The sequence below is a fragment of the Equus quagga genome, chromosome 17, assembly GCF_021613505.1.
Source record: "Equus quagga isolate Etosha38 chromosome 17, UCLA_HA_Equagga_1.0, whole genome shotgun sequence".
Lineage (NCBI taxonomy): Eukaryota > Metazoa > Chordata > Mammalia > Perissodactyla > Equidae > Equus > Equus quagga.
In genome coordinates this window covers 27,785,504-27,812,815 of record NC_060283.1, presented here as the reverse complement: position 1 = coordinate 27,812,815, position 27,312 = coordinate 27,785,504, and the positions used below count along the sequence as shown (strand labels likewise).

Genomic DNA, 27,312 nt, shown 5'->3' with positions numbered 1-27,312 from the left:
TAGAAGTCAGTTTAGTTTAATTGTTCTCTTACCAGTGTATGTTAGCCAGAAATTCGATTCACCTGTTCCGTTTAAGATTGGCATTTGACAAGCTGTGTTTTCCGGTGGAACCCAGCGAAGTGCTGCCTGAGGAGCGCACCATTTTCCGTGTAGTGCGTCTGGTTGACTCAGAGCCCCTGCAGGCTTCCATTCAGTGTGAGAATATGGAACGCTTACTGCTTGTTAGTGCTCAAATGCAGAGGGGCCGGCGTCATCTAATAGAAGCTCCAACTTTGCTGCTAACGTGTTGAATTCTTCCTTCAGATTTTTCCAGATTTTATCTTTTTAGAACGAAATTCATTTTTGTTTTAATGTTCTAACAGGAGATGTATTTACGGAGTCTGTTTACACCAGGACGGTTCATAAATGCAGCTTTATGTAAAGCTTTACAGGTCAGCAAAAAAAGATTTAATGTTTATTTAAGACTCTCTCTTATTACTGTTCTTGTATAATTAATGATTACTGTTAATTTGTGTTTTGCATATACTAGACACTGAACATATATTTGCAGTTGCATATACATGTGTTATAAATACTATTGTAATTTTTTTTTTAACATTTTTTTCTATTAAAGTCTTCCAGCTGGGAGGTAGAGTTGGGGGAACTTTCTGTATGATTAGTGAAGCATTTCAGTAGTAAAAAGAGAAACCTCTGCCTACCCTCTTGTAAAGATACCATCCAGTTATGCGCTGCTTGATGACGGGGATATGTTCTGAGAGATGAGTTATTAGGCGATTTTGTCATGCCAACATCCCAGAGTGTACTTACAGAAGCCTAGAGGGTATAGCCTACTACAAACCTAGGCTATATGGTACTAATCTTATGGGACCACCGTCGTATATGTGGTCTATCATTGACCAAAACGACGTTATACAGTGCATGACTGCTGTGCTGCATATAATCTCTGTACTTGAGAGAAATTTAAAATGTTTTCTTGGCTAGTTTTGATGGTCCTGGTTTTACCCTTCTGTTAGTTAGTACATTGAAGGTCTGACTTGGTTCAGGTTCAGGAAAACTCTAAAAAATCTAAGCTTCAGAGTCAAATGTGGTTTAAGAAATGTTTGATGCTTTACAAAAGGATTCTTTACTTTAAAGTCACTTAGGCTTCCTTAAATTGCCACTCTGTTTCATGGATTTAAAATAGAAAAGTCACTCATAGAATTGAAAAGGCCCTTAGAATCTCCTGATCTGGCTGCCACACAAAGCAGAAATTCCTTCTGAGGCCTCTCTGAGAGACAACTCTTCAGTTTCTAGTTATCTCAGCCTCCAGTGACAAGTTTCTGACCGGCTCTTATGTGAGTTGTTCCCAAACTGTATCATTTAAAAGTTCTTCCCAGGGGCAAGCCTGGTGGCATAGCGGTTAAGTTTGCATGTTCCACTTTAGCGGCCCAGGGTTCACTCGTTTGGATCCCAGGTGCAGACTATGCACTGCTTATCAAGCCATACTGTGGCAGGCATCCCACATATAAAGTAGAGGAAGATGGGCACGGATGTTAGCTCAGGGCCAGTCTTCCTCAGCAAAAAGAGGAGAATTGGTGGCAGATATTAGCTCAGGGCTAATCTTCCTTTAAAAAAAAATAAATAAAAATAAAAAAATAAAAGTTCTTCCCAGTATTGGATCAAATTTAACCCCATCCTTTCAGTGGCTTCTTTCTTTTGGAACTTCATAGAACATATCTCTTCTATAAAGCAGCCCTTCAAATATTTTAAGATCTTTCCATGTTTTCTTTCTCCAGACGAAATACACTCAGTTCCTTAACTTTCTCTTAGGTATGGTTTCCAGACCCTTGACCTTTCTTCTGGTACATTCTTGAATATCTGGCTATTGTATATTTTCTGTTTTTTCTCTGATAAAACTTTAGGATGACATGGTCACTTTCTCCTAAGGTCTTTTTTCTTTCATCTCATCACTACTTCTTCCTTGTTAACAGTAATCAAATGTCTAATAATATTTCTCATGATATCTCTTACACACTGAGACATTAAATAATCACTAAGGCATTTATCAGATGCTTTCCGTTAGGAGAGTCATTCCCAGTATAGTGACCCAGCTCCATCACCACTTTAGCTTACCTTTGTGTCTGTCTCGGGATGGGTGTGTTTAGCATCATCTTACATCTTCCTTCCAGCTGAGCAATAGCCGTTCTGTTTCCTTTTGTTTTTTGTAGTGATCCAAATGTACCCAATTATAATTCTTTCAGATTCATGAATTTCTAAAGTTTATTCTGTTCTATAGAACTCGCAGTGATTTCACTTACAGAAAATTTGCGGTGTCAGGAGTAAATGTATATTCCAGGCATGTCCAGTCTCTATTGTATAGTTGTATATTGCCTCGATGCCTCCTGAACCAGAGTATTTTTCATTTAGTTTGGATATTATATAATACTCTAAAATGTCTCTTTTAATTTTAGATTTTCTGTCGAGGAACTGAGAGGAATTTAGATCTTTCCTGGAGTGAACTAAAGAAAGAAATTACTTTAGCTGTTGAAAGTGAGGTAAGGTTTGAGTAAAGAAAGAACAATAATTTCTTCCATCTTGATATAGGGCCGATTGGTACTGAGGAATTGTTCAGTTGTTTACTGGACCTTATTAGTAGGGAGTAAAAATGCTTAAACCTTTTAATTAGAGAATTAGATATATATTTATATAGTTTATGGCATGTAATGTGTAAGGAGTATTCATTTGGCTCTAGCTTAGTAAAATGATGTTAGACAGTTATGTTTTATGGGGAGAAAGATCCCAAATGGTATCAAGAGTTTTTTTTTTTTTTTCTTTGCCAGCTCCAAGGAAGTGTAACAGAGTATGAATTTTCCCAGGAAGAATTTCGAAATTTACAACAGGAATTCTGGTGCAAGTTCTATGCGTGTTGTCTTCAGTATCAGGAAGCGCTCTCTCATCCTCTTGCCCTGCATTTGAATCCACACACAAACATGGTGTGCCTGCTGAGAAAAGTAAGGGAGCTGAAGCGCACGGAAGAATTCCTTCAGGCGGTTCAGTGGGTCTTCCAGAATGTTAGTCTGTTGTGTGTTATTGTTAGCTTTTAGGACTTTGTAGGGTTTTTTCTTTCTAAATTTCATTTGTATTTAGATAGTCTTCTGCATTACGTATGCTTTTTTGCATTTTGTTTACCTTTTATATTGAAATGATTTCAAACTTCAGGTAAGAGTTACAAGAATAGCACAAAGAACTTCTGTATACCCTTCACACAGATTCATCATTTGTAAAGTTCCATTTGCTTCCCTTCCTTCTATAAATATGTTTTTTTCTTCCTGAGCCACTTGAGAGCTAATTATAGACATCATGCCCCTTTTTCCTTACATATTTTACCATGTATCTAAGAACAAGGGTGTTCTTGTATATCACAGCACAATTTAAAGATCAGGCAATTTGAAATTGTTACAGTGTTATACAGTTAATATTCAGATTTTACCAATTATATGCAGAATTTCTGTTCCTGACCCAGGATCCAATTCAAGATCTTGCATGTATTTCGTTGTCATGTTTCCTTAGCTTAATCTTGAACTGTTGTTACCTTTCTTTGTCTTTTATAACACTGACATTTTTCAAAGACTATACCTGTTTTTTTGTAGAATGGCCCTCAATTTGGAATTGTCTGGTGTTTCTTCATGATAAGAACCAGGTCTCAATTATTTACCTTTAAACATTCACCAAAAAAAATGTAACTGGAAGATTTGTATTTCCAGGGGTACCTGTCTTTCCTTGTGCCTTCCTCCTTAGTGGATCATTTGTATCTCCTGCCTGATGAGAACCTTTTGACAGAGGATGAGACAACCATATCTGATGGTAATTGTAATTGTTATGTTCATATTTAAGCCCCTTCCTACTTGAACACTATGCTTTGTTTCAACAGATGCGAAAAAAACCTTGCCACTGTGACCTTTCCTGGTCAATTTACCACATTATAGATATTTTAAGGAAAACTGAAGATGCCTAAGCGTCTCCAAGACCTCAGATAGATCCTTGGCATTTAATTATTAATATTTTATTTTAGTATGGTGTTAGTCATTCTTCATTGGCTTGAGACGTGAATGTTAACTTTCTCTTACTCATAGATGTGGATGTTGCTCGAGATGTCATATGTCTTATAAAATGCCTTCGGCTGATTGGAGAGTCAGTGACTATGGATATGTCAGTAATGATGGAAATGAGTTGTTACAACCTCCAGTCTCCAGAAAAGACTGCAGAACAGATTCTGGAAGATTTGATCACTATTGATGTGTAAGGAGAATTTAGGGTAAAGTGCATTTCCTAATGGAAATTTAGTCATTTTTAGTGCCAAAGTCAGGTTTTTAATGTACATTCAAATATGTACAAAGTAGTGGCTTAAAGTGAGTTGCCTTGATTCTAAGTAAGTGTTTCAGCTAAACAGAAAATCTAACACATGAATTCAGGTCTGGAAATAGACTCTTAAATTATGGTCTAGCTATTAACTATTAATTGCTGTAAACTCTAAAACATAAAGGTATTTTTCTTACATTCATTTTGCCTGTCATTTCTGAAAAAATGAGGGAAAATTTGCTACGTGGAGTAAAAGTATCTTATATGCCACAGTGATGATCTCCACTCCTTTATTATGTGGCTGGTTTTCCCATTTCTTAGAGAATTTAGCTTACAGGACATATAGAGTCTGTCTTATGTATTCTCGGTGGTAATGGGAGTTTTCTAATTGTCCTTATAGAGAAAATGTGATGGAGGATATTTGTAGTAAACTGCAAGAGATTAGGAACCCAATCCACGCCATTGGACTTCTTATACGGGAAATGGATTATGAAACAGAAGTGGAAATGGAAAAGGGATTCAATCCAGGTAAGTGACAAAACCACACATGTGACTCTTTGATTTAGAGAAACAATAATACATTTAACTCCTCTTTCTCTCTTTGTTTTTTAATTACAGCTCAGCCTTTGAATATCCGGATGAATCTTTCCCAGCTCTACGGTAGTAGCACAGCAGGGTCTATTGTGTGCAGAGCTGTGTGTAAAATTGCCAGTACTCGCTTCCTCATCTGCCGAGACCTTCTGATCTTACAGCAGCTGTTAATGAGACTAGGAGACGCAGTACGTACTACTCGAGGGGAAACTTGTAGAATCTAAAACCTGATGTAGATCTACAGGCACAGAGCTGAAGGCCAGCCCCGCGCGTGCAGAGGCTTGTCCTTGTTCACTGCCCTGTCCCCGTGCTTGGCCCGTGTGGGTGCTGTGTAAATGCATGTTGAATTAAGAATGAGGAAACATCACAATCTAAAAGTACGGATTAAGAACATGCATGAAGCAGATTGTTACACTATGAATCTTCATATGTATAGTGGTGGGAAAATGTCCCAAGTTGGCCTCCCAGAATTGAGTATTGTTAGTACTACTTTGCGTATGATAGCAGGGAACCATTTAGTGTGGAGGAGAGAGGAAGAAGAAGAAAGAGAACTTCTCTCTCTCTGCAGTATGGGGTTTACCCTAAGCACAGTTTTGAGATTGCAGAGTTTGTCTTTGGGGTCCTCCCAACTCCATTCTGTGCTTCCTTTTACATCCTGTTCTTCTTCTTAGAAGGCTGCAGACATCCTGCAGTCCTTGTCTCCCACCCTACTGAATGTTCCATGTTCTCGTGTTACCTTTCTGCCCATGGGCAGAAGTCCCGTGTATCTCTCAGTTGGTAATCCCCTCCAAGCCTGAGAAGGAAGCGATCCAGTTAAGTTAATTCGTGTTAATGTATAAAAAACTGAAAGGCCTTTGGGGCTCCCAGAGGTATTTATATTTTTTAAATCAGAATTTATAAATACATTACTAATGGTAGAATTTCAGGTAAAAATAAGGAAAAACATTTAGGAAGATGATTTGTTTGGGGACCCCCAAGGAGGAACAGGAACCTTTCCTGAGAGTCTGTCACTCAGGGCAGCCCTTACTAAGTTCTTTTCAATCTTTGTAGATTCTTTCATTTCTTCAGGATTTTTTGTTTTGTTTAATCATAACCAATGTAGTTTTATAAAAACGGAAGTAATAGATATTCATTGTAGAACATTTATATGTAAGCCTTTGTCTGTAAACGAAGAAAATTAAAATTCATCTGTGTCATCTTCTACCCAGTGATAACCACTATTCACATTTTGGTGTACACCTTTTTTCCTATGCAAATATTTTTTTCATTTTATTTATAAAATTAGGATATGCTTCATACTGTTTTTTCTAATCTGATTATTTTTATTCTTACAGTAGATTTCATCAGCATTTTCACGTTATTAAGTATTCTATGACATTATTTTTAATAGTTACCTTCTACAGTTTTAACTTAACCAGTCCCATTTGTGGCCATCCAGGTTGTTGCCAGTTTTTTCCTCATAGCTGTAACTTTCTGTATACCTTTTAAGGCTTTTGGTAAGGTTGCCAAGTTTTCCTCTAATGGTCATACCCATTTTTACCCAAGACCAGAAGCATGAGAAAAGACTTTGAGGGGCTGGCCCTGTGGTGTAGTGGTTAACTTCAGTGTGCTCCACTTCAGCAGCCCAGGTTTGCAGGTTCGGATCCCAGGGGGTACCTATACCACTACACCACATCAAGCCATGCTGTGGCGGCATCCCACATACAAAATAGAGGAAAGATTGAAAGATTGGCAAAGACGTTAGCTCAGGACCAGTCTTCCTCACCAAAATAAAGAGAAAGAAAAGACTTTGATTTCCCTATACTTCTTGCTGAATTCTGAACCCATAGATTTGATGAAAGTTGAGCTTTTTGTTGCTTTCTTTTTCACTGTCAGCTCCCATGACTTAGTGAGCTGTCTTTGATTATTTTCATACTATTAAATGTTTGGGTAGATATTTTTGCCACCTGCTACCTCACAGTTTAATAGGTGTGCTGCTTTTTTTTTAATGTATGTATGTTGCTTTTTTATATTCCCTTTGTAACTGTGCTTATTTTTTTTTTTTTTACCTCCCCCTGAACCTTGAGTTATCATTACTAATTGCTATTTACTGTCTCATCCACCCACCCGTCATGAATAGGTGATTTTGGGAGCTGGTCAGCTCTTTCAAGCTCAGCAAGACCTACTACATCGAACAGCTCCCCTGCTCTTATCTTATTACCTCATTAAGTGGGGAAGTCAGTGCTTGGCAACTGATGTTCCAATTGACACGCTGTGAGTTTCATTATTCTAATTATTTTTCAAATAACTTGTGAGTTTAGTTATTTTTTTCATTGTCTTAAAGAGAAAAAATTTATAAACATGATGCTGTAGCATGATTTCCCTTTAAAATTCAGAAAGCTTTTAGATGTTTCATTTTCTAAAGGTTGAAAACAACTTACAAGAATGAAAATAATAAATATATTTTATTATTGTATAGGTATGTGTATAATGTAAAGATAAATCCTGTTGAAGGCAAAATAATAAGATGAGGTCACAGGGAAAGTTAGACCACACACAGAAATGTACTTGTTATTAAAGGTAGGCTGAGCTCTTTATAACCAAAAGAAGAAAGAAAATCCAATACTTAGGATTCACATTTTCAATGAGATAAACCATCCTCTGTTCTGGCAAGGTAAGACTTCGTGGCATGGGGGTCTAAGATGTCTCTGCTCTGGCTTCTCGTTGAAAGCTGACTGGGTGATATGGTGGGCCACAATCTAAACCATGACATGTTTTCCAGGGTTTTTCCTGTGTTTTCGGTGGAGCTTCTATATGCAATGCCTTGATTAAATTGACAGTGTTATTGACAGGATAACTTGTTGAAGTCGTGTCTGCGGAGACGACTTTATTAAGCTGTCTTTTTCTCTTTTTTCACAGGGAATCTAATCTCCAACACTTGTCGGTATTGGAACTAACTGACTCCGGTGCTTTAATGGCAAATAAGTTTGGTAAGGACTGGACTGCGTATGCATTTGGTTTTACATTTGGCGTTCGTTAATGTGGTCTTTTGCCACCTTTGCTGTGGAAAGGTTGGCTAGGCCCTGCTTTCAGTTTGAGAGGGTCAACAAGCTGTGGCCTGAGACCTCTGGTCATGACGAGAAGTCTGCATAGCTGCTTGCCCATTATGTATTGATGCTGCAGTGATGAGCTCAGCAAAATCATTTTTAAAATTTACTAAGTTCAAGGTAGCTTTTATGATCTTGTCTTAATCAACAAATACTCAAAAGGAGCCCACTCATGCTTGAGAACCATTCTGGAGAATTTATTTTGTGTTGTTTTGGTATAAAGTTTGGAGTCTTGGAACTGTATTTATTGTGAATACTTTCCAGGGAAGACACTTAGCCGTAGTGAGATCAGTGAAAAGAAACGACTACAATTTAATGGCTTATCGATTCCAGTGGCTTTTTCTTGCGTTTGTGTAGTACTACACAGGTTACAAATTGCTTTTGTTTATATTGCTATCGATTGCACTCATGATGCATTTTATATTTTGAAATAATAAATGTTCTTTGTTACAGGCATAAAATGAATTGATCGTCTGTCTTAATTGAAACTTGGTATTACTGTCACAAGTTGATGATTGTCATAACTTTTTCTTTTTAAGTATCTAGCCCTCAGACAATTGTGGAATTATTCTTCCATGAAGTTGCAAGAAAACACATTATATCTCATCTCTTCTCTCAACCAAAGGCACCTCTTAGCCAAACTGGGTTGAATTGGCCTGAGATGATTACTGCAATTACCAATTATTTATTGCAGCTTTTGTATCCTTTTATTTAAAAGTTTTATTTAAAAGTTTTCTTCTGTCTAAATAGTCTAAGGCTCTTATTCTGCCTATGTAATGAAGATTTTTAATGAGGTTAGGTGCTTATTCCGATATGATCCCAATTTTTATTTTATTTTATTTTTTTTGCTCAGGAATTGAGCTAGATTGTATGGTGCACACGTTTAATACCTACATCTCTTTTTAAACATTGTACACTCGTCAGATAGCTATTGAGTGGCTCTATATGCCAGGCACTATGTTAGGTGCTGGGTGTCCACTGGCACCAACAGTATGCTTGAGCAATATACCAGCCAGAATTGGAAACAACCACCCAGTGATGAAATATGTGTTAGCCCGTGGTTAACTGGGTTCTAAGCTAGGTGACTAGGCTCCTGGTATTAAACCTTTTCATTGTATTTATCTAATATTGAGGTTTTGTAGTTATGTGGAAAGAACATGTGCTCTGCTACCTTCTCTTTACCTTCTTTTTAAAGAATCAAGCCAGGGGCCGGCCCAGTGGCGCAGCAGTTAAGTGCGCACCTTCCCCTTCTCTGTGGCCTGGGGTTCACCAGTTCGGATCCCGGGTGTGGACATGGCACCGCTTGGCAAAAACCATGCTGTGGCAGGCGTCCCACGTATAAACTAGAGGAAAATGGGCATGGGTGTTAGCTCAGGGCCAGTCTTCCTCACCAAAAAGAGGAGGATTGGCAGTAGTTAGCTCAGTAGTTAGCTCTTCCTCCAAAAAAAAAGAAAAAATTAAGCCATTTCATGGAGTTTGATGCCCAGTGTGTGTATTTAAATTTTGCCAAAAAAGTAAAAAGTCTCCTTATCCAATGACTAGATGGCCTAGCAATCCCGGTTGTCTCTTTCTAGAATGTTTGATGGGAAATTGTCAGTATGTACAATTGCAGGTGAGTACCGATGAAGATATCAGGTTTAATCATTCTTGTAAAGAATGGGATTTCTGGATTTTTTTTTCTTTGTAAATGTTACCTGCATTTTAAATAGGCTCATAAAAAGAATTACAATAATTTAAACTTGATTGCACCAAAATAAACCCCAGAAAGATTTTCTTTACTTCTCTCTTGATGGCATCTTTCCTAACATAATTTTTTCTAAAGTCTCTTTTTTATTCTCTCTCTCTCTATTAGGTTCTCTTTATGGTAAACAAACATACTGTAGAGTTCAGTACTATCCACGATTTCAGGCATCCACTGGGGGTCTTGGAACATGTCCCCCACAGATAAGGGGGGACTGCTGTACCATTGTCTTCATATAAGTCCTTTATGGGAATCTAGTCATTGAACCAGTAAATACCAGAAGTTGGAAAATTGCTAAGATGGAAAGTGTATGTGTGTTTACGTGTATTAGTGTTATTGGAGTCCTGTTTACTTGTTACAGTGTCTAAGCTAATACAGGAATAGATGAACAGGATTAAGTTTAATTTCCAGATGACTTCAGGAAATACAGCTTTTGTGTTGATTGACCTCTGTCTTCTCTCCCTGTGTGAAGAACTTGTGAATGAATATCTCCTTAAGTAGTAGTTATTTCCTAATCAGAAAGCACTTTTTATGCCCTTAAGGATTATATTCAACTGCTACATCCCTGGTGTCAAGTCAACGTTGGTTCCTGTCGATTTATGCTGGGACGGTGTTACCTGGTTACAGGAGAGGGCCAGAAGGTAAACTGCATTTGAAGGATGAATAAACTCGAGCGAAGGGCGACTCTTAGTTTCCATCTAACCAGGTCATGGGGGATGGAAGGCATAGAATCTTCTAGATAAGGATTAAGACCGGTGCCAGTGAGGGGCGTGCTACGCCAGTGAGGGCTGGACTGTTGAGCTTCGTGCGCTGTGCGGGCTGGTTAGGACACATGAGAACAGGAAGAAGAAAACGTTAAATCCCTGGCCCCGTGCAGGTGTTTTTAGGGATGCATTTTTATAAATCAAATTTCTTACTTAATTAACCTTTTCATTATGTCTTTTTAAAAATTTTATGCTGCTTTTTTCCCCAATTATGATAGTTTGTTTACATTTCTGATTTTTTCCCTGACATCCTAATATGTAGATTTTTAAACATATGAAAAACTTGAAAGACTTTTATAGTAAACACCCATCTACTCACTATTCAAATTCTACAAATGTTAATATGTTGTTACACTTGCTTTATTACATATTTATCCATCAATTATCTTATTGAAGTTTACTTTTTATTTGGTAACGTTGAAGTAAAACGGTGAGGTAAATTAAAGGAAAATGTTGAATAACGCATCAGATGGAATTTAGAACGGCAGAAATTGTGAATGTAGTCAGTGGTCTTAAATAATTTTTTCTTTTTTTGGCTTTCCTTAACACACAAACCCCCAACTTACAGCACCTAGAAGTGGAAGTTTGTTATGAATCGCTTTGTGTTCTTTTATTTCTCCAGGCTCTGGAGTGCTTCTGCCAGGCAGCCTCTGAAGTGGGCAAAGAGGAATTCTTGGATCGCTTGATTCGCTCAGAGGATGGGGAGATCGTGTCCACGCCCAGGCTGCAGTATTATGATAAGGTACCTTATGTCATGGTTTGGTTTTCTTAATCCACCCTGTGGAAAAATGTATCTGAAACCCATTGCTTTGGTATTTTGGAAGGCAGATAATATAAACATTTAATCGTTCTCTGAACTTTTAAATGAAGAGAAAAATGAATTTGCCTAGAAAAATTGAAGAAATGTATATTTTTAATTAAATTTGATAAATGTTTTTAACTTCAATGAAATTCCCATCATGATATCATTTCATTAGCCCAGTCATCATCGGAAGTTTATTACTTCATTTCTGTTTTATTAGTCTTGCTGATGTCTCCAAGAATTAGCTAGTAATGCTGTATTTAACCTAGGTTTATGATTTGGCCCTGGGTGCCCCTCCTGACCTTGTTTCCCACCAGTCTTTCCTCGGTCACCCAGCTGTAATGATAGTGGCGCTCCTTCTGACTCATACAAGCCAAGAACGTCTGTTTCCTTCAGGACCTTTCTTTCTACCTGCTGTTCCCTCAGCCTGGAATGCTCTTCCTCCAGACAGTCAGGTTTCTCACGCCCTCATTTCCTTCAGGTCTCTGCTCGTGTGCCACCTCCTCAGAAAGTTCCTCCTGCCTCGCCTTGTAGAACAGCTGTTATGCCCACACTCTTGCTCCCTCTCTGCCTTCTGTGCACACATGCAGATGGAGGTGCTGTGGGCAGTCTCTCTCCTTGCCCTGCTTTGTTTCTTTATAGCATTTCATTGTGCTTGATATTATATTTTGCATATCTATGTGTTGTGTGATATCTGGATTTCCCACCAAGAAGTGAATGCAGCAAGGGCAGGCTTCACTGTTTTGTTCATTGCTTGTTAAACCCTCTTAATAACCTCTTAATAACCCTCTATCATTCTACTAATAAGAAGATTATTTTGAATTCTAAGTAAAGGTTTTTAATCTGAGGCCAGATAGATTTGAGGAATCAATAAATCCCCTGAAATTGTATGAAAAATGTTTTGTATTTTATTCTGTAGAAGGGCTCCATGGTTTTCATGGAAAGAAACTTTTGGAGTTAAAAAACGTTAAGTATCACTGCACCAATGGACCCCAAAGTAGGACCTTGAAAGAAAATACTAGACCTTTCACAGAAGAAGTAAATTAAAATGTGCTGTTTAATATAAAGGTTGACTCCGGCCGGTGCCCTTACTTGGTCCTTTCAGCAGGGCGTCATTTGTCACTTAGTCTCGGGGTAGGTGTCTGAGGGAAGAGTGGGAGCATCACTGTTAGGAGTGGGGGCAGAATGGCACCCTCCCTCCTCCACTTCATTTCAGGCAGTTCTGATTACCTGGTTAGATTGACTTGCACAATATATTGCTTAACTTTAATGAAAATTGTCTTCACAATATGGACTTGGCTTTTAAGAATTCCTGCCAAGAAGCCGGACTGAAGGTAATACTAACAAAGACAGTACAAGCAAATGCAGAAAAGCTCGGGCTGACATGGCCACCTTTGATACAGGCTTTTCATCAGCCACATTGCAAAGTGAAAACAGTGACAGTGTATAGTCAGATCTGGCGAGAATCAACTAAAAACAATTGAACTTTTCAGGAATGCTATTTAAAATCGAAGTAAGTGTACCTTGTATTGAAATGTCAATTCAAGATAGTATGGGACCATGAAAGTCATTAAGACATTGAGCATGCTAATCACCTGTGGTGGAGTATGAATTGGTTGCAACCACTTTGCACCACTGTCAGTTATCTACTAGCTCCAGTCACTGACATACCCTCAGACCCAGGAATTTCAATTCTAAATACATCCAGAAAGTCACACGTATTTTCCAAAAGAAATGTATAATTACGTTTCAAGCAGCATATTCATGAAAGTCATATACTAGAAACAACTCAAATGTCTGTTAACAGAATAGATCAATGAATTATGGTATATTCTTTCAATGGAATAACCACAGCAAGGAAATGAATTGCTGCATATAATAAGTTAGATCCGTCTTAGAGACATGTTAAGCAAAAGAAGGTAGACCAAAAAATACATACCATAAGATTCTGTTTCCTTGAATAAGAACAAAACTATTAAAAGTCAGTAATGGGGGCCCCGTGGCCAAGTGGTAAAGTTCAGTTTGTGTGCTCCACTTCAGCAGCCCAGGGTTTCACCAGTTTGGATCCTGGGTGCAGCCTAGCACCGCTCATCAAGCCACGCTCAGGCAACATCCCACATAGCAGAGTCAGAAGGACTCTACAACTAGAATATACAACTTTGTGCTGGGGGCCTTTGGGAAGAAGAAAGAAAAAAGTAATGTCTGGAAGGCGTGACATTGGGGCTTTGGAATGTCGATATATTCTGATTCTTAATTTGGGTGCTGGTAACATCGATATGTTTACTTTGTGAACATTCAACCAGCTATGTACTTAGGATTTGTGTAAATTTCTAAATATATGTTACACTTCAATAAAAAGTATAACCTTAAAAAACTAAGCATCCAGAACAAAAATGATGTTTTTATACTGTTACTAAAGCAAATAATAAGTACTAATAAAAATAATAATTTTTAAATTATTTTTGCCTTTACTTCATCCTTTATAAATTTATATATATTTTTGTTTGTTTTTTGGCTGAGGAATATTCGCCCTGAGCTAACATCTGTTGCCAATCTTCCTCTTCTTTTGCTTGAGGAAGATTAGCCCTGAGCTAACATCTGTGCCAGTCTTCCTCTATTTTGTATGTGAGTTGCCGCCACAGCATGGCTGACGAATGGTATAGGTCCATGCCCAGGATCCAAACCCTCGAACCTCGGGCCGCCGAAGCAGAGCACACCAAACTCAACCACTATGCCATAGGGCCAGCCTCTAAATTTATGTATTGAGTATATTGTTATACATAGATTAGAGAAATGCATGTATGTAATATAAGTAAATACATGTGTACGTGTCTGCAGGAGTGTGCACAGACGTTATTAATAGGGTAGACAGTCAAAACAGTTGGAAGAGCACTGTTCTTTGTTGTGTTAGAAATGGGTTATTTCAAACATTAACGTATTCTCTTTAGGCTTTTTATAAGGCTATGATGTTAATTTATTCTATGACTTAAACAGTTAATAGGAAAAGTTGGTAGTGACATTGTATTTCTTCCTTTATCCAGCAAATATTTACTGAGAGCCTACTGTGTACTAAACACTGATGATAGAGCTGTGAGCAGAAACAACCAATAGAGTTTTACGAGAAGTCTGTTATTTAGCAGTAGAATCTAAAGGGAAATCCTCAGTATTAACCAGATAATCCTGTCTGTCTTATTTGATTTAATCTTTATCTTATCTAGTTGTCTTTCTGACTAATTTAAAATCCTGTTTCATTTGAAGTGCACTTCCCTATCGATTTTAATGGAAATGTCTTCTGTTTCTCCTTAGATTTTGCGCCTACTAGATGTTGTTGGTTTGCCTGAGCTGGTTATTCAGCTGGCGACGTCAGCCATAACTGAAGCAGGTGATGACTGGAAAAGTCAGGTGAGAACTAACTGTAATCTGGTCATTTCCCTTGAAGTTTGTCATGGCTGTAGTATTTTAATTTCTATTGTTCTTTTTTCCCCTGTACTTGATATTTAGGCTACTTTAAGAACATGCATTTTCAAACATCATTTGGATTTGGGTCACAATAGTCAAGCGTATGAAGCCTTAACCCAAATTCCTGATTCCAGCAGGTAGTTAATCTCACATAGTCTTTTTCGGAGAAGGCAATTTACCAGCCTTGTTTAATCCACTAAGACAGTTTCCCGCCGTATCCCTTTCTTCCCTTCTAGGCAGTTAGATTGTTTACGGCAGCTGGTGGTAGTTCTTTGCGAACGCTCGCAGCTCCAGGATCTTGTAGAGTTTCCCTATGTGAATCTGCACAATGAGGTAATTTTGTCTATTCACTGATGACGGGACACAACGGTGGTGGTTGTTATGATGGCTACTAACTATGATATCTGATTGCTTTCCCTTCGTTAGGTTGTGGGAATAATTGAATCACGTGCGAGGGCTGTGGACCTTATGACTCACAATTACTATGAGCTTCTGTATGCCTTTCACATCTATCGCCACAATTACCGAAAAGGTGAGCAGTTGAAGCAGACAGTTGGAGGCAACCTTACCAATTTGATCATATTTTACAAAAATACTGTGTTTGACTTACGTAATTTTTACCTTATTTTTACCATTTGGCAAGTGTTCTCTACAAGTATTTGGGGAAATTATATTTAGGTACAGGATTAGCTTCACCCTTTTGAAGATTACCTGTTAGCCTTAAAGAGATGCACTTACTCCCATTCTAGAACATTCTTGAGATGTTTCCAGTGACATGGCATGCTGTGTGTATTTTTTGTCCAATTATAAAGGAAACTAACTTCACTAGAAGCCCCTTGAATTCCTGTGGCTGGTTTTGAGTTCCTGTGCCATTTTGCCATTGGCTTTCTTTCTTTCTTTTTTTTGGCTGATTCTTTTGAGAGCAAGTTGCAGACATCATGACTTTTAATGCATAAATACTTCAGATGCACCTCCTAATGACATTTTCTTATATGACCTCAATACAATTATCAAATTAAAGAAATGTAACTAATTTCATGAATTAAAGTTAAATGTGATGCTGTCTTCTGATGTGCTGCTCATATTCAAATTTTGCCAATTGTCATAATAACGGTTTTATTTATAGCACATTCCTTCCATACTGCCCTCAGCCCCTGATCTAGGATCACTTATTGCATTTACTTGTGATATCTGGAGCACTCCTTTTAGGCTTTCTTTGCCTTTGATGATGTTGATATTTTTGAAGAGTACAGGCCAGTTACTTCTGTAGGATATATCTTAATTTGGATTTGTAGGATGACTAATGAAATCTTGGTCAGAACAGGTGAAATGAAGGGATAACTTATCTGTTTTAAAATCATATTTTACAGGGTAACCATTTGTGGTTCCCCTTTGGAACTTTTAACATTTTTATAACTTTTTCCACTCAGAATTTTTCATTAGGTTTCTCACTGATATTCATTGGAAAGAATGGATGGAGGTAATTCATAGGCATGTTCTTAATATTCTAATGTTAAAACATGTCTGCATATTGTTTTATTTTCTTGTATCATACAGGAAAAGAAATATAGATTATTAAAGATTTCTCATTGTTTGCTTTCACAATAATAGCCATTACAGCAACCTGACTGAGACCTGTTTAACTAGATTGATGTTCAGGTCTTTCTGAAACAGGGCTGTTCTTCTAACAAATGTCTTATGTATTGCAGGCACTCAAAAATATTTGTTGGAATGAAAAATAAATTGTTTCATTTGAAAACTGAAATGAAACTTTAAATGCTATTTAGTTTCTGGAGTCCCAAGCTGTCTCAGAACAATGTATTTTTCAGTATCTCATTCAACCCACATAACTAAAGTCTTTTAAAAATAAGTCAGTGTTCTTGAGCAGAGCATCACAACATTTTTTGGTTTCAGAATCCTGGGTGGGATAGGTAAACAATGTGGCTGAGATTTGCTCTCTAAGCTAGCTTCTGTACTGCCTGGGAATGTAGTATCTAAAAGTCAAAAGTAGGGGGCTGGCCCCATGGCCAAGTGGTTAAGTTCGCACACTCTGCTGTGGTAGCCCAAGGTTTTGCCAGTTTGGATCCTGGGCGTGGACATGGCACTGCTCATCAAGCCATGCTGAGGTGGCATCCCACATGCCACAACTAGACGAACACACACCTGAAAATATATAGCTATGTACTGGGGGGCTTTGGGGAGAAAAAGGAAAAATAAAATCTTTAAAAGTCAAAAGTAACATTTTACATTATTTTGTGGCTTTTTTTTGGTTGAGGAAGATCCAGGAAGGTCCTCAGCTAACATCCGCTTCCAATCTTCTTTTTGTATGTGAGCCACCACCACAGCATGGCCACTGACAGACGAGTGGTGTAGGTCTATGCCTGGGAACTGAACGTGGGCCAGCAGAGCGGAGTGCACCAAACTTTGCTAGGCCACGAGGGCTAACCCTGGCTTTTTTTTTTTAATTGTGGTAAAATACACCTAACATAAACTTCGCTATGTTAATGATTTTTAAGTGTTCATTGGTGTTAAGTACATTCACATTATTGTGTAACCAACCTCCAGAACTCTGTTTATCTTGCAAAACTGAATCTCTATACAGTCGTGTGCTGTGTAATGACATTTCGTTCAACAACAGACTGTATATATGACAGTGGTCCCTAAGATTAGAAGCATACAGCCTAGGTGTGTAGTAGACTATACCATCTAGGTTTGTGTAAGTGCACTCTGATGTTCACACAACAGCAAATCACCTAACAACACATTCATCAGAACGTGGCCCATCATGAAGCGACACATGACCGTATTTGTCAAACAACAACTCTCCATCCCCCCGCCCCACAGCCCTGGCAACCGCCATTCTACTTCCTGTCTATGAATTTGACTACAGGAATCATGCAATATTTGTCTTTTTGTGACTAGCTTATTTTACTTAGCATAATTTCTTTCAACAAGGTTCATCCATGTTATGGCATGGATGCTTTTTAAGACTGAGTAATATTCCATTATACATATATATCACATCTTGTTTATCCATCCATCGACGGACACTCTGGTTGCTTCCACCTTTCGGCTATTATGAATAATGCTGCTGTGAACATGGGTATACAAACACCTCTTTAAGACCCTGCTTTTAATTTTGGGGTTGTATACCCAGAAGTGGAATTGCTGGATCATAAGGTAATTCTATTTTTAATTTTTTGAAGAACTGCCATACTTTTTTCCATAGTGGTACACCAATTTACATTCCTACCAGCAGTGCACAGGGTTCCAATTTTTCCACACCCTCATCAATACATGATTTTTTGTGGTTTTAAGTTAAACTTAATTTTGTTTTAAATGTTAAGATTTGATAAGTGTAACAGATTCTCTGTGTATCTTTAAATTAACACATTTTTGAAATTCTGATGTCTAATTTATTATTGCCTCATAGCTGGCACAGTGATGTTTGAGTACGGAATGCGTCTTGGCAGAGAGGTTCGAACTCTGCGGGGACTTGAGAAGCAAGGCAACTGTTATCTGGCTGCTATTAATTGTTTACGACTTATTCGTCCAGAATATGCATGGATTGTGCAGCCAGCATCTGGTGCAGTGGTATGAAAACTTTCCATCCTGGAATTTGGGGAACATTTAGTTTATTTTGTATGATCCTGTCAAAACTATTACCTCATTTTTCTTCATTTCATTTAAAATTTCTACTGGGATATTTGTGAACTTAATCTACTTTTTTTATATAAATATCACGTGTGTGTGTGAGTGTGTGAGATTGGCCCTGAGCTAACATCCACCACTAATCCTCCTCTTTTCTGCTGAGGAAGACTGGCCCTGAGCTAACATCCATGCCCATCTTCCTCTACTTTATATGTGGGACGCCTACCACAGCATGGCTTGATGAGCATTGCATAGGTCCACACCCGGGATCCAAGCTGGCGAACCCTGGGTCACTGAAGCAAAACGTGTGAACTTAACCACTGTGCCACCAGGCCAGCCCTCGAAATTAATCTGTTTTTGCAGGAATTCAATTTAGTTCTCAAGTTGAGAATTATTGTAAGAATGAAGCATTGCAAAGTGGTTTTGAAGTTAGGCCTAACTTCAGACAAGTTACTTAATCTTTTGCTGTCCAGTTATCCTCTTGCATAAAATAGGGATGATGATAATAATAATGTCTACCTTATGGGGTTGTTTGGCTATTAAATGAGTTAATTCACATAGATTGCTTAGAACAGTGACAGTGCCTGGCCTGCAAAAAGTGCTCAGTAAGTGGTAACTGCTTTTCTTTCATTCATTTTTGTTAATCTAGAATTACTCTTTTAAAGAACATACACTTTGAGTTTTTCCTGCCGTGCTGATGGGATCACGTACCCTCAGCTACTTCTATTGCATTGTTCCTGCATTTACCAGGCTGTTTCCCAGGGGTATGGATGGAGAATTAACTCTGGAACCAAGGAAAGTCAGGTGGTTTATACGGAGATCAAATCTTGTGTCCTTGGACTCAGTAACATGTTATATAAGTGAGCCAACTTGGCAAACAGCTCCCCTTCTTCATCGCATAGTTTTACAGTGCTTTGTAAGAAGAGTTGTGCTGGTTGAAACAAACATAATTTACGTGGACAGAATTTAAGCATGAAAGCTGGATCACAGTTAATGATATCAAAATAAAATACTGATGTTTCACAGTTAAATCACTTGTTTTGTCTTTTCAGTATGATCGCCCTGGAGCATCCCCTAAGAGGAACCATGATGGAGAATGCACAGCTGCCCCAAGTGAGTTGGGGCGAGGGGATGGGAGCGAGGTCGTGCTGATTCTTTGCTGGACAGTAGTTATATTGTTAAGTTATTGTAGTTTTTCTATATATAGAGAGAGTTATATATATTACATATAGTAGTTATGTATGCACTGTTATAGAAGTTATATATAATTTGAAATATATTATGTACATCCGAGAATAAACAAATAAATGGAAAAAAATTTTTTTAATAAAAAAAGATATATAATACAGACAGTAGATACATTATAATATTATGTATAGTTATATGGTAGTATATTATATATATATTTTATTGTTGTAAAAATATTGTAAAGTTCCTTCTTTTTAGTTTATTTTCGATATTTGAATCTGCTAAGGGTTGTCTGGTAACCCTTTGACAACTTTGAATGGCAGTATGAGAAATGGAAGTGTTTAATAAAGAGTGTGTGCGTTTCTGTTGCTTATTGTATTTGACTCACTCACTCCTCGACTTTTGTCTGACCAGGCTCTCCTACCGTGGAAGCATGATATCCTTCCAGGGAGCCTGGGCTCTAGACCAGGACGCGCCTGGTTTTACTCTGCCTCTCTCACTTCGGGCATGTTCTTTTCTTCCTGGTAGAGATGACAGTGTTTCACCGTTGTGAGAGTTAAATGCAATCATACGTGAAATCGCTCGTAAGCCCCCTCAACTGCAGCTGTTGTTAGAGCGCTTGGATTTGATTCTGCTGCACGTGTGAAGCAGGGATGTTGCTTTGTTTTTTATTAGCTTTATTGAGACCCATTTTCTCCCATCTTTATGCCTTTGGAAATTAAATTGAAAGTTACTTAATGTTTAGTGGAAATGGATAGGTTCCATTAAACTAATAGGGACTCCCTTTGTACTCTGGGAATTGAAAATACTTTTCTTTGGTTTATAGCAAATAGGCAAATTGAAATCCTGGAACTGGAAGATCTGGAGAAAGAGTGTTCCCTGGCCCGCATTCGCCTCACTTTGGCTCAGCACGATCCGTCAGCGGTTGCAGTTGCAGGTAGGGATTCAGCATTCTGTCGGCACCAGCGGCACATGTTAAGGGCAGACGGTGGACACAGCGTGCTAGGTGGTGTGAAGCAGGTCCTTGTTATCCTGAGACCGTCATCAGCAGAGGAGTCTTTGGGCTCGTGTGCTTATACCGTTGGTTGCGCTAAATCGCCCTTTTCCCTTTCCACAGGAAGTTCGTCAGCAGAGGAGATGGTCACTCTCTTGGTTCAAGCTGGCCTTTTTGACACTGCCATATCGCTCTGCCAGACTTTTAAGCTTCCCTTAACGCCAGTCTTTGAGGGCCTTGCTTTCAAGTATGTATGAAATTGGGTTTTCTTGGAGTCTTAATTTTCTAATGCAAAAATACTATACTATTGCCTAGTGTGAAGCAGTTGTCACACAAGCCAGTATCCTATAAGCCAATTGTGCTTTGAATAAGTGGTTTTCTTAACTTCACACAATAAATTTTTTTTTAAGTGAATTGTGAACTTTTTTTAAATCCCTACTTGTAACTTCTCTTGGGAATCAGAGGGTTTGGCATTCCTGGGTCCACATTTCCACATGATAGTAGATAACCTGGGTTAAATAGTGGTGTCTGTTTTAGACAAGGCCTGTCTCTTCAGTCCTTTAGGACATCTTTTGGCCACTGTAAGCATTATTTAACAGTACTTCTTACTGAAATTGTCTTAGACCTAAGTAATTTGTGAATTGAAAATATTTTTTAAGCTTTCAGAAGTTTTCATCATCAGTTTTCTCTTGGAAGTAAATTATCTCTTGACGCTTATTGATGGCCAGTGGCTCGTCCAGTTGTGTGGCCGTGAGGAGAGGAGAGCCAATACCCCAGCAGTGAATTCAGCAATAGACTGGAGCTAAAGTTGTTAACTTCTCTCTCTAGTTTTAGTAGCAGAATAATGCGGTGCTTTTCAGCAAATTCGTTGACTGTGTGTGGAACCGTTTTCATGGCAGGTGCATCAAGCTGCAGTTGGGAGGGGAGGCAGCACAAGCAGAAGCCTGGGCCTGGCTGGCAGCCAATCAGCTCTCGTCAGTCATCACCACCAAGGAGTCCAGGTACAGCCCTAGTGCTCATCCGACCCTGCGAGGGTCTGCCTGTCCCAAAGCTGTAGCTCTCTGTCTTTGATTACATTCTCATCCACTGATCATTTCACTTTTTTCTTTCTTTCTTGGCTAAATTTTTGTAGAAGCTAGAGAGTTTATAAATCATGTAGTCTGTTGTGCAAACCAAGATATCTTTGAGTAGAAAATGCGTCCTTCTCCATATTCCCCTCCTGAAAGGCTTGTGGTATTATATTGTTAAGAAAAGATAGTCGGGGGGCTGGCCCCGTGGCCGAGTGGTTAAGTTCGCGCACTCCGCTGCAGGCAGCCCAGTGTTTCGTCGGTTCGAATCCTGGGCGAGGACATGGCACTGCTCATCAAACCACGCTGAGGCAGCATCCCACGTGCCACAACTAGAAGGACCCACAACTAAAAATGTACAGCTATGTACCGGGGGGGTTTGGGGAGAAAAAGGAAAAAAATAAAATCTTTAAAAAAAAAAAAAAGAAAAGATAGTCGGGGGCCGGCCTGGTAATGTAGTGGTTAAGTTCTGTGCACTCCGCTTCAGCAGCCTGGGGTTCTTGGGTTCAGATCCTGGATGCGGACCCTCACACCACTCATCAAGCCATGCTTGGCAGCACAGACGAAATGGAGGAAGATTGTCACAGGTGTTAGCTCAGGGCCAATCTTCCTCACCAGAAGAAAAAGAAAAGGTACTTTGGGGCCAGCCCCATGGTGTAGTGGTTAAGTTCAGAGTGCTCTGCTTCAGGAGCCCAGGTTCGCAGGTTCAAATCCCAGGCAGGGACCCATGCCACTCATCAGCCATGCTATACCAGCAACCCACATATAAAGTGGACGAAGATTGACACAGATGTTAGTTTAGGGCTAATCTTCCTCAGCAAAATAAAAAAAAGAACAAGAAAAGGTACTCTTCCAGGCAAAAGTCTATATTTACTGGATTTTAGGATGTGCTATTCCTTTTTCCCCATTCCTCCATTGAGCTGATGTGTCATGGCTGTCATCCCAGTGTCCTCTTATAGCTCATCTCTGGCTAGTGTTTAGCAATCTGTCACCCACAAACCCCCATTCTCTACCAGACCTTCTTCAGATCCCCTGTCTCCGTCTACTTCCCTCGTGCACCCCATTAATCGTTTACCTGAATGTACTTCAGTGTCTTCTTTAGAATCCTTCTCTGACAACCCTAAGCCTCGGTAAACTTCCCTTCCTTGAATTGCATTTATAATTTGTATAATGCAGCTTAGCACTTTAGAATTGTCGCATCTTACAGTTTGGAAGTCCTTTGACAGTGTTTTTCAACCCCTAAATTAGCCCACGAGAATCACTGTTAAAATACAGATTATGACATATCACCCTAGTTTTCTAAATCAGAACTATTACATGTTTCTAATGCTTAATCAGATTTGGAAACAGTGATCTGAGCCAATTTCATTGTTTTAGAAATCTGGGACAAAGAAGGTATGTGAATTGTATAGTCAAGCAGTCAAGTAAATATGTGGTTAGTGGGAGAGAAATACAAGAATCCGAGTCATCTAGTTTCTGGTACTATGCCCAAGTCTCATTGACCCTAATAATATTAGTTGCCATTTAGCTATATTTCCAATTCAGTTGTGAGCTTCTGAAGATTTTCTTCCTTGTGTATACATGCTTTGAATGGTACTATAAATAGCTATTAAGAATCTGGAACTCATTAGTCCTTTTCGCTTTTATCAAGTGCTACAGATGAAGCATGGCGACTGTTATCAACTTACCTGGAAAGGTACAAAGTCCAGAATAATTTGTATCACCACTGTGTAATCAACAAGCTCTTGTCTCATGGAGTGCCTCTGCCTAATTGGCTTATAAACAGTTACAAGGTAAGTGGTACCTTAACTTGTAGAGAGTGAGAAGCTGATCTTTATCCTTCTGGATAACTTGATGAGATGATTAAAAAGAAAAAGAGTGATAATTTATGGAAATATACTGACCTACGTGCTTTGAGCAGCTTCTCAATCTTAACTAAAAACGCTGAGAACAATTTAACTGAATTCTGCATGAAGTGCTGAGTGTTTCCAGTTCTACAGGTTAGTAATTCAGTTAATGCCTGCTTGTATGCTCACTGAACAATGAGTATTTATTTAGAACAATGCGTATATGCATGACACAGTATTTACTGTTCGTTACTCAAAAACTTCACACGGGTGGGTGGAGTAGTTTTCAGATACTACAACAGTGTTTCTTAAGTCACTTCTTATCAAAACTGGGTTATTGGACCACATGTGTCAGAATTATTTGGGTAGAGGGCTTCCTCAAAATATTGATTCCTGGGCCCCATTCCAGAGTTACAGAATCAAATGATCTGGAGCTAAGATCCAGGATCTGTATTTTAACAAGCTCCTCATTTGATTTGATGCATCCTTAAGTTTGAGAACTGCTGTATCTGTTTCAGACACAGTAGGATGGGAAAGAGAGAATCTGAAGCTTAAAATCAGGAGAGTTGATCTTTTTTTTAAGTTAGAAAGCAGAGAAGGCAGCTAAGATGGTAAAAGTTAAGATTGTGATCAAATCTGAATATAGAATGCATAATTGACATAATTAGCAGAGCCCTTCCAAACTGAGACCGTATTCACTTTTCTCTCACCCTGAATTAAATACAAATTTAATGTATAAATGACATGTAAATGAATGTATACACGAGGCATTTAAAATTGGTCGTTCTTTAATTTCTTTTGCATTTATCGTTCATATATATCTGAGAATGTGAATATATTGTCTCTTTAGTACTCAGTATTTCTGGGAAGCTTTGTTGACTTTAACTAATGTGGAAACTGAAGTAGAGAGAAGATAATATGTGTCTTAGATCACAACACTGTAGAGTAAGGCCACTTAACAGATGGGGCCTCACAAGGTGCTCAGAGGTGACTGGGCCCTGGGGAATCCAACCCTTATCCCAAGATGCAGAGGAGTAACCAAGGCGCTCGTTTATTTATTTATTGAGGAGTGTAAACGCCAGAGACTCAACACCCAGCATACTCTGTAAAGTCAGTGCCCAGTTAAGATGGAAATAGCTAGATGCTCTTAATCACCAACTTTTTACAGAAGGTCGATGCCGCTGAGTTGCTCCGTCTCTACTTGAACTATGACCTTTTAGAAGAAGCTGTAGATTTGGTTTCGGAATACGTGGATGCAGTGTTGGGGAAAGGACATCAGTACTTCGGAATTGAGGTAGGTGTGTGCACACATTTCTTTTTGAGTCTGTATTGTCACACTAAGTAGGGTGAGGGTCTGAAAGTCAATTGAAGTGCAGCATAGTGGACTTACCTTTACTGTTTGGAGTTATACAACTAGTTTTCTCCAAGTTCAGGGCACTGGCACTCTCTGAGTCTCTAGTTTCTTGTTTATGAGAATACATTTCATTTTTCCCCATCGTAGGAATGTGGCTTCAGTTAGCATCTGCAGGAGTGGGGGAAATAAGAACCACGTGGGATTTGGTGTGTGCAGGAATGGTGCTGAGTCTCTCCCAGTGTTTTCTCCTTTAATCCTGCCAGCAGCCTGTGAGGAGCTCTTTTAATCCTTTCTTTTAGCCGTGAGGAGACAGGCTCAGAGGTTAAGTAAGTTGCCAGAGCTCACACGGTAGATAGTAGAGCCAGGTCTAGCTAACCACAGAGCCAAGTTCTTAAACTCCAGGAAAGTATTCAGAATTTCGAAAGCTGAGCCTGCCTTTTCTGAATTTCTTTTCCCAGATAATTTGAAGCTAAATCTCAGACTGGAAATAGTATCACTCGTTGACAATTCAGAGAAGAGTTTTTTGTGTTTATCCTTAATAGGCCTTAGGGCTCCTTTAAGATAAGAGCTGACAAGAATTTTAAAACACATTTGCTTTAACTGAGAAAAGGACAAGTTCCCCGGTTGAAAAGAGAAGCAGGGGGCTTCCAGTTTGTGTGTGTGTACATGCGTGCACACACAGTTTCTTATTGTGAAAAAAATAGGTAAAGCATTTTATGTTATCGAGGCCTGTAAAAGTAACTACTCAGAAGAAATGGTCCACTTTTCAGATTGTCTTCAAATAATAGGTATTCTTCCCTTCAGTTTCCACTGTCTGCAACAGCCCCAATGGTGTGGCTCCCGTACTCTTCCATTGATCAGCTGCTCCACGCTCTTGGAGAGAACAGTGCCAACAGTCACAACATTGCAGTGAGTGAACCCTCTCATGAGGCGTCCTATAAGCCCCTGCACTGGTAGTTCCACCTGAAAACTTGCTCTTCATTTCTTAAGAGGATTAAGGGGAGGACAGAAGCCATTTATTGCCCTTAACATGCTGCCTGAATGCCTTTAGAAAATGATTAGTTAAATCAGTTGTATGTAGCCTCTGTGGTTCTGGAAAGAAAGCTGATAATGCTTTTATTAAAAATACTGATGTGGGGGTGGCCCCGTGGCCTAATGGTTAAGCTTGGCACACTCCGCTTCAGCAGCCCAGGTTCGGTTCCTGGGTGCAGACCTACACCAATCATCCACGGCCATGCTGTAGTGGCAACCCACATACAAAATAGAGAAAGATTGGCATAGATGTTAGCTCAGGGCGAATCTTCCTCAGCAAAAAAAAAGTGGTGTGATTTGAATATTTAGAAAATTCATTAGGAAAACAGGATTGGAATATTGTGCCTAACAGAGAAGTCCAGGTTTATCAGTTGAGTCACACAGTAGACAGACTGCTGTACTGAACAGTGATTAAATGAAGCAGCGTGGCTAACGTCCTTATTAGAAGGAATATGGTTGGTGAAGTCAAAGTGATTAATAACTTCAATCTTTTTCAGTCCTTGACCTGTTCTGTAAGGATTCTCTTCTTTTCTCCTACAGCTGTCCCAGAAAATACTTGACAAACTGGATGACTACCAGCAAAAAGTTGATAAGGCAACACGAGATTTATTGTATCGTCGGAACCTGTGATCCAGACGGTTGCCTAGCCTTTGTAACCGCGTGGTGCCTCTTAGGGCTTAGGACTTTACCCTGCAGGAACCCTGTCCTCCGGGCCGATTTTGATACCTGTGAGCGATGTGTATAACATTCAAGTCTGCATTCTGCACGAGAGAGGAGGGCGACAGGCCACAGGACCTGTGCTTGCTGGCGGTGCTAACCCACAATTTCTGATTTTCAACCTTGGTCTCAAACAGCTGCTTTTGTATATGATTCACAAGCTTTTTTAGAGTTTATATTTTTTTAAACTACCGAAGACATTCTTTATCTGCAAATTAAAACCCACCTTCACTTTCCAAAATAGCTGATGGTCGTTGGCTTGTTGTAGCTGACCACCAAAAGCAGTTACTGCAAGTCCTTTCATTCTGCCCTGTCACTTTTTGTATTACAATGGAATTATTTTGTTCCAGAACTGACATGTATTTTCTGTATTGCAAACAGAGGCTAATGATTTTGTGTACTCTTTTCATTATTTATTGTGGAGTTTTTGTATGGCCTTCAATAAAGTATTAAGTAATTTGCTTAGATTAAGCCTAAAATGATGACCAGCTGTCAAAGAAGGTATTTTTATTTTGAATCTGATTCTGAGGCTAAAGTTGAGTAAACTCTTAGCTAAGAAAATATTGGAAATCCATCAGCTACAAAAGTAACAGATTTTCAAAGTAAATTCCGTTAACTTTATGATTTATGATAATCAAGCTGGACTTGATCCTACAGTTAGTCTAATAATGTATGGGACCA

At 38.9% G+C, this 27,312-nt stretch overlaps 1 protein-coding gene across 1 annotated transcript in view; it reads left to right on the top strand.

Annotated features, from left to right (window-relative positions):
* The window catches only part of NUP160 (nucleoporin 160), a 44,840-nt gene extending 17,742 nt beyond the window's left edge, over positions 1–27,098 (top strand). Inside the window, exons 11-36 of the mRNA XM_046644021.1 lie at positions 363–431; positions 2,451–2,534; positions 2,820–2,990; positions 3,744–3,843; positions 4,113–4,278; positions 4,739–4,866; positions 4,957–5,117; positions 7,049–7,182; positions 7,828–7,898; positions 8,555–8,714; positions 9,558–9,627; positions 10,299–10,397; positions 11,143–11,262; positions 14,629–14,724; positions 14,824–14,918; positions 15,018–15,114; positions 15,208–15,313; positions 18,215–18,375; positions 19,485–19,545; positions 20,447–20,557; positions 20,738–20,861; positions 21,514–21,615; positions 23,333–23,474; positions 24,697–24,822; positions 25,687–25,791; positions 26,455–27,098. Of these exons, the coding sequence (XP_046499977.1) occupies positions 363–431; positions 2,451–2,534; positions 2,820–2,990; positions 3,744–3,843; positions 4,113–4,278; positions 4,739–4,866; positions 4,957–5,117; positions 7,049–7,182; positions 7,828–7,898; positions 8,555–8,714; positions 9,558–9,627; positions 10,299–10,397; positions 11,143–11,262; positions 14,629–14,724; positions 14,824–14,918; positions 15,018–15,114; positions 15,208–15,313; positions 18,215–18,375; positions 19,485–19,545; positions 20,447–20,557; positions 20,738–20,861; positions 21,514–21,615; positions 23,333–23,474; positions 24,697–24,822; positions 25,687–25,791; positions 26,455–26,544 (2,949 nt within the window). The 3' untranslated portion in view covers positions 26,545–27,098. The remainder of the gene's footprint in view (positions 1–362; positions 432–2,450; positions 2,535–2,819; positions 2,991–3,743; positions 3,844–4,112; positions 4,279–4,738; positions 4,867–4,956; positions 5,118–7,048; positions 7,183–7,827; positions 7,899–8,554; positions 8,715–9,557; positions 9,628–10,298; positions 10,398–11,142; positions 11,263–14,628; positions 14,725–14,823; positions 14,919–15,017; positions 15,115–15,207; positions 15,314–18,214; positions 18,376–19,484; positions 19,546–20,446; positions 20,558–20,737; positions 20,862–21,513; positions 21,616–23,332; positions 23,475–24,696; positions 24,823–25,686; positions 25,792–26,454) is intronic.
* Positions 27,099–27,312: the final 214 nt, after the last annotated feature.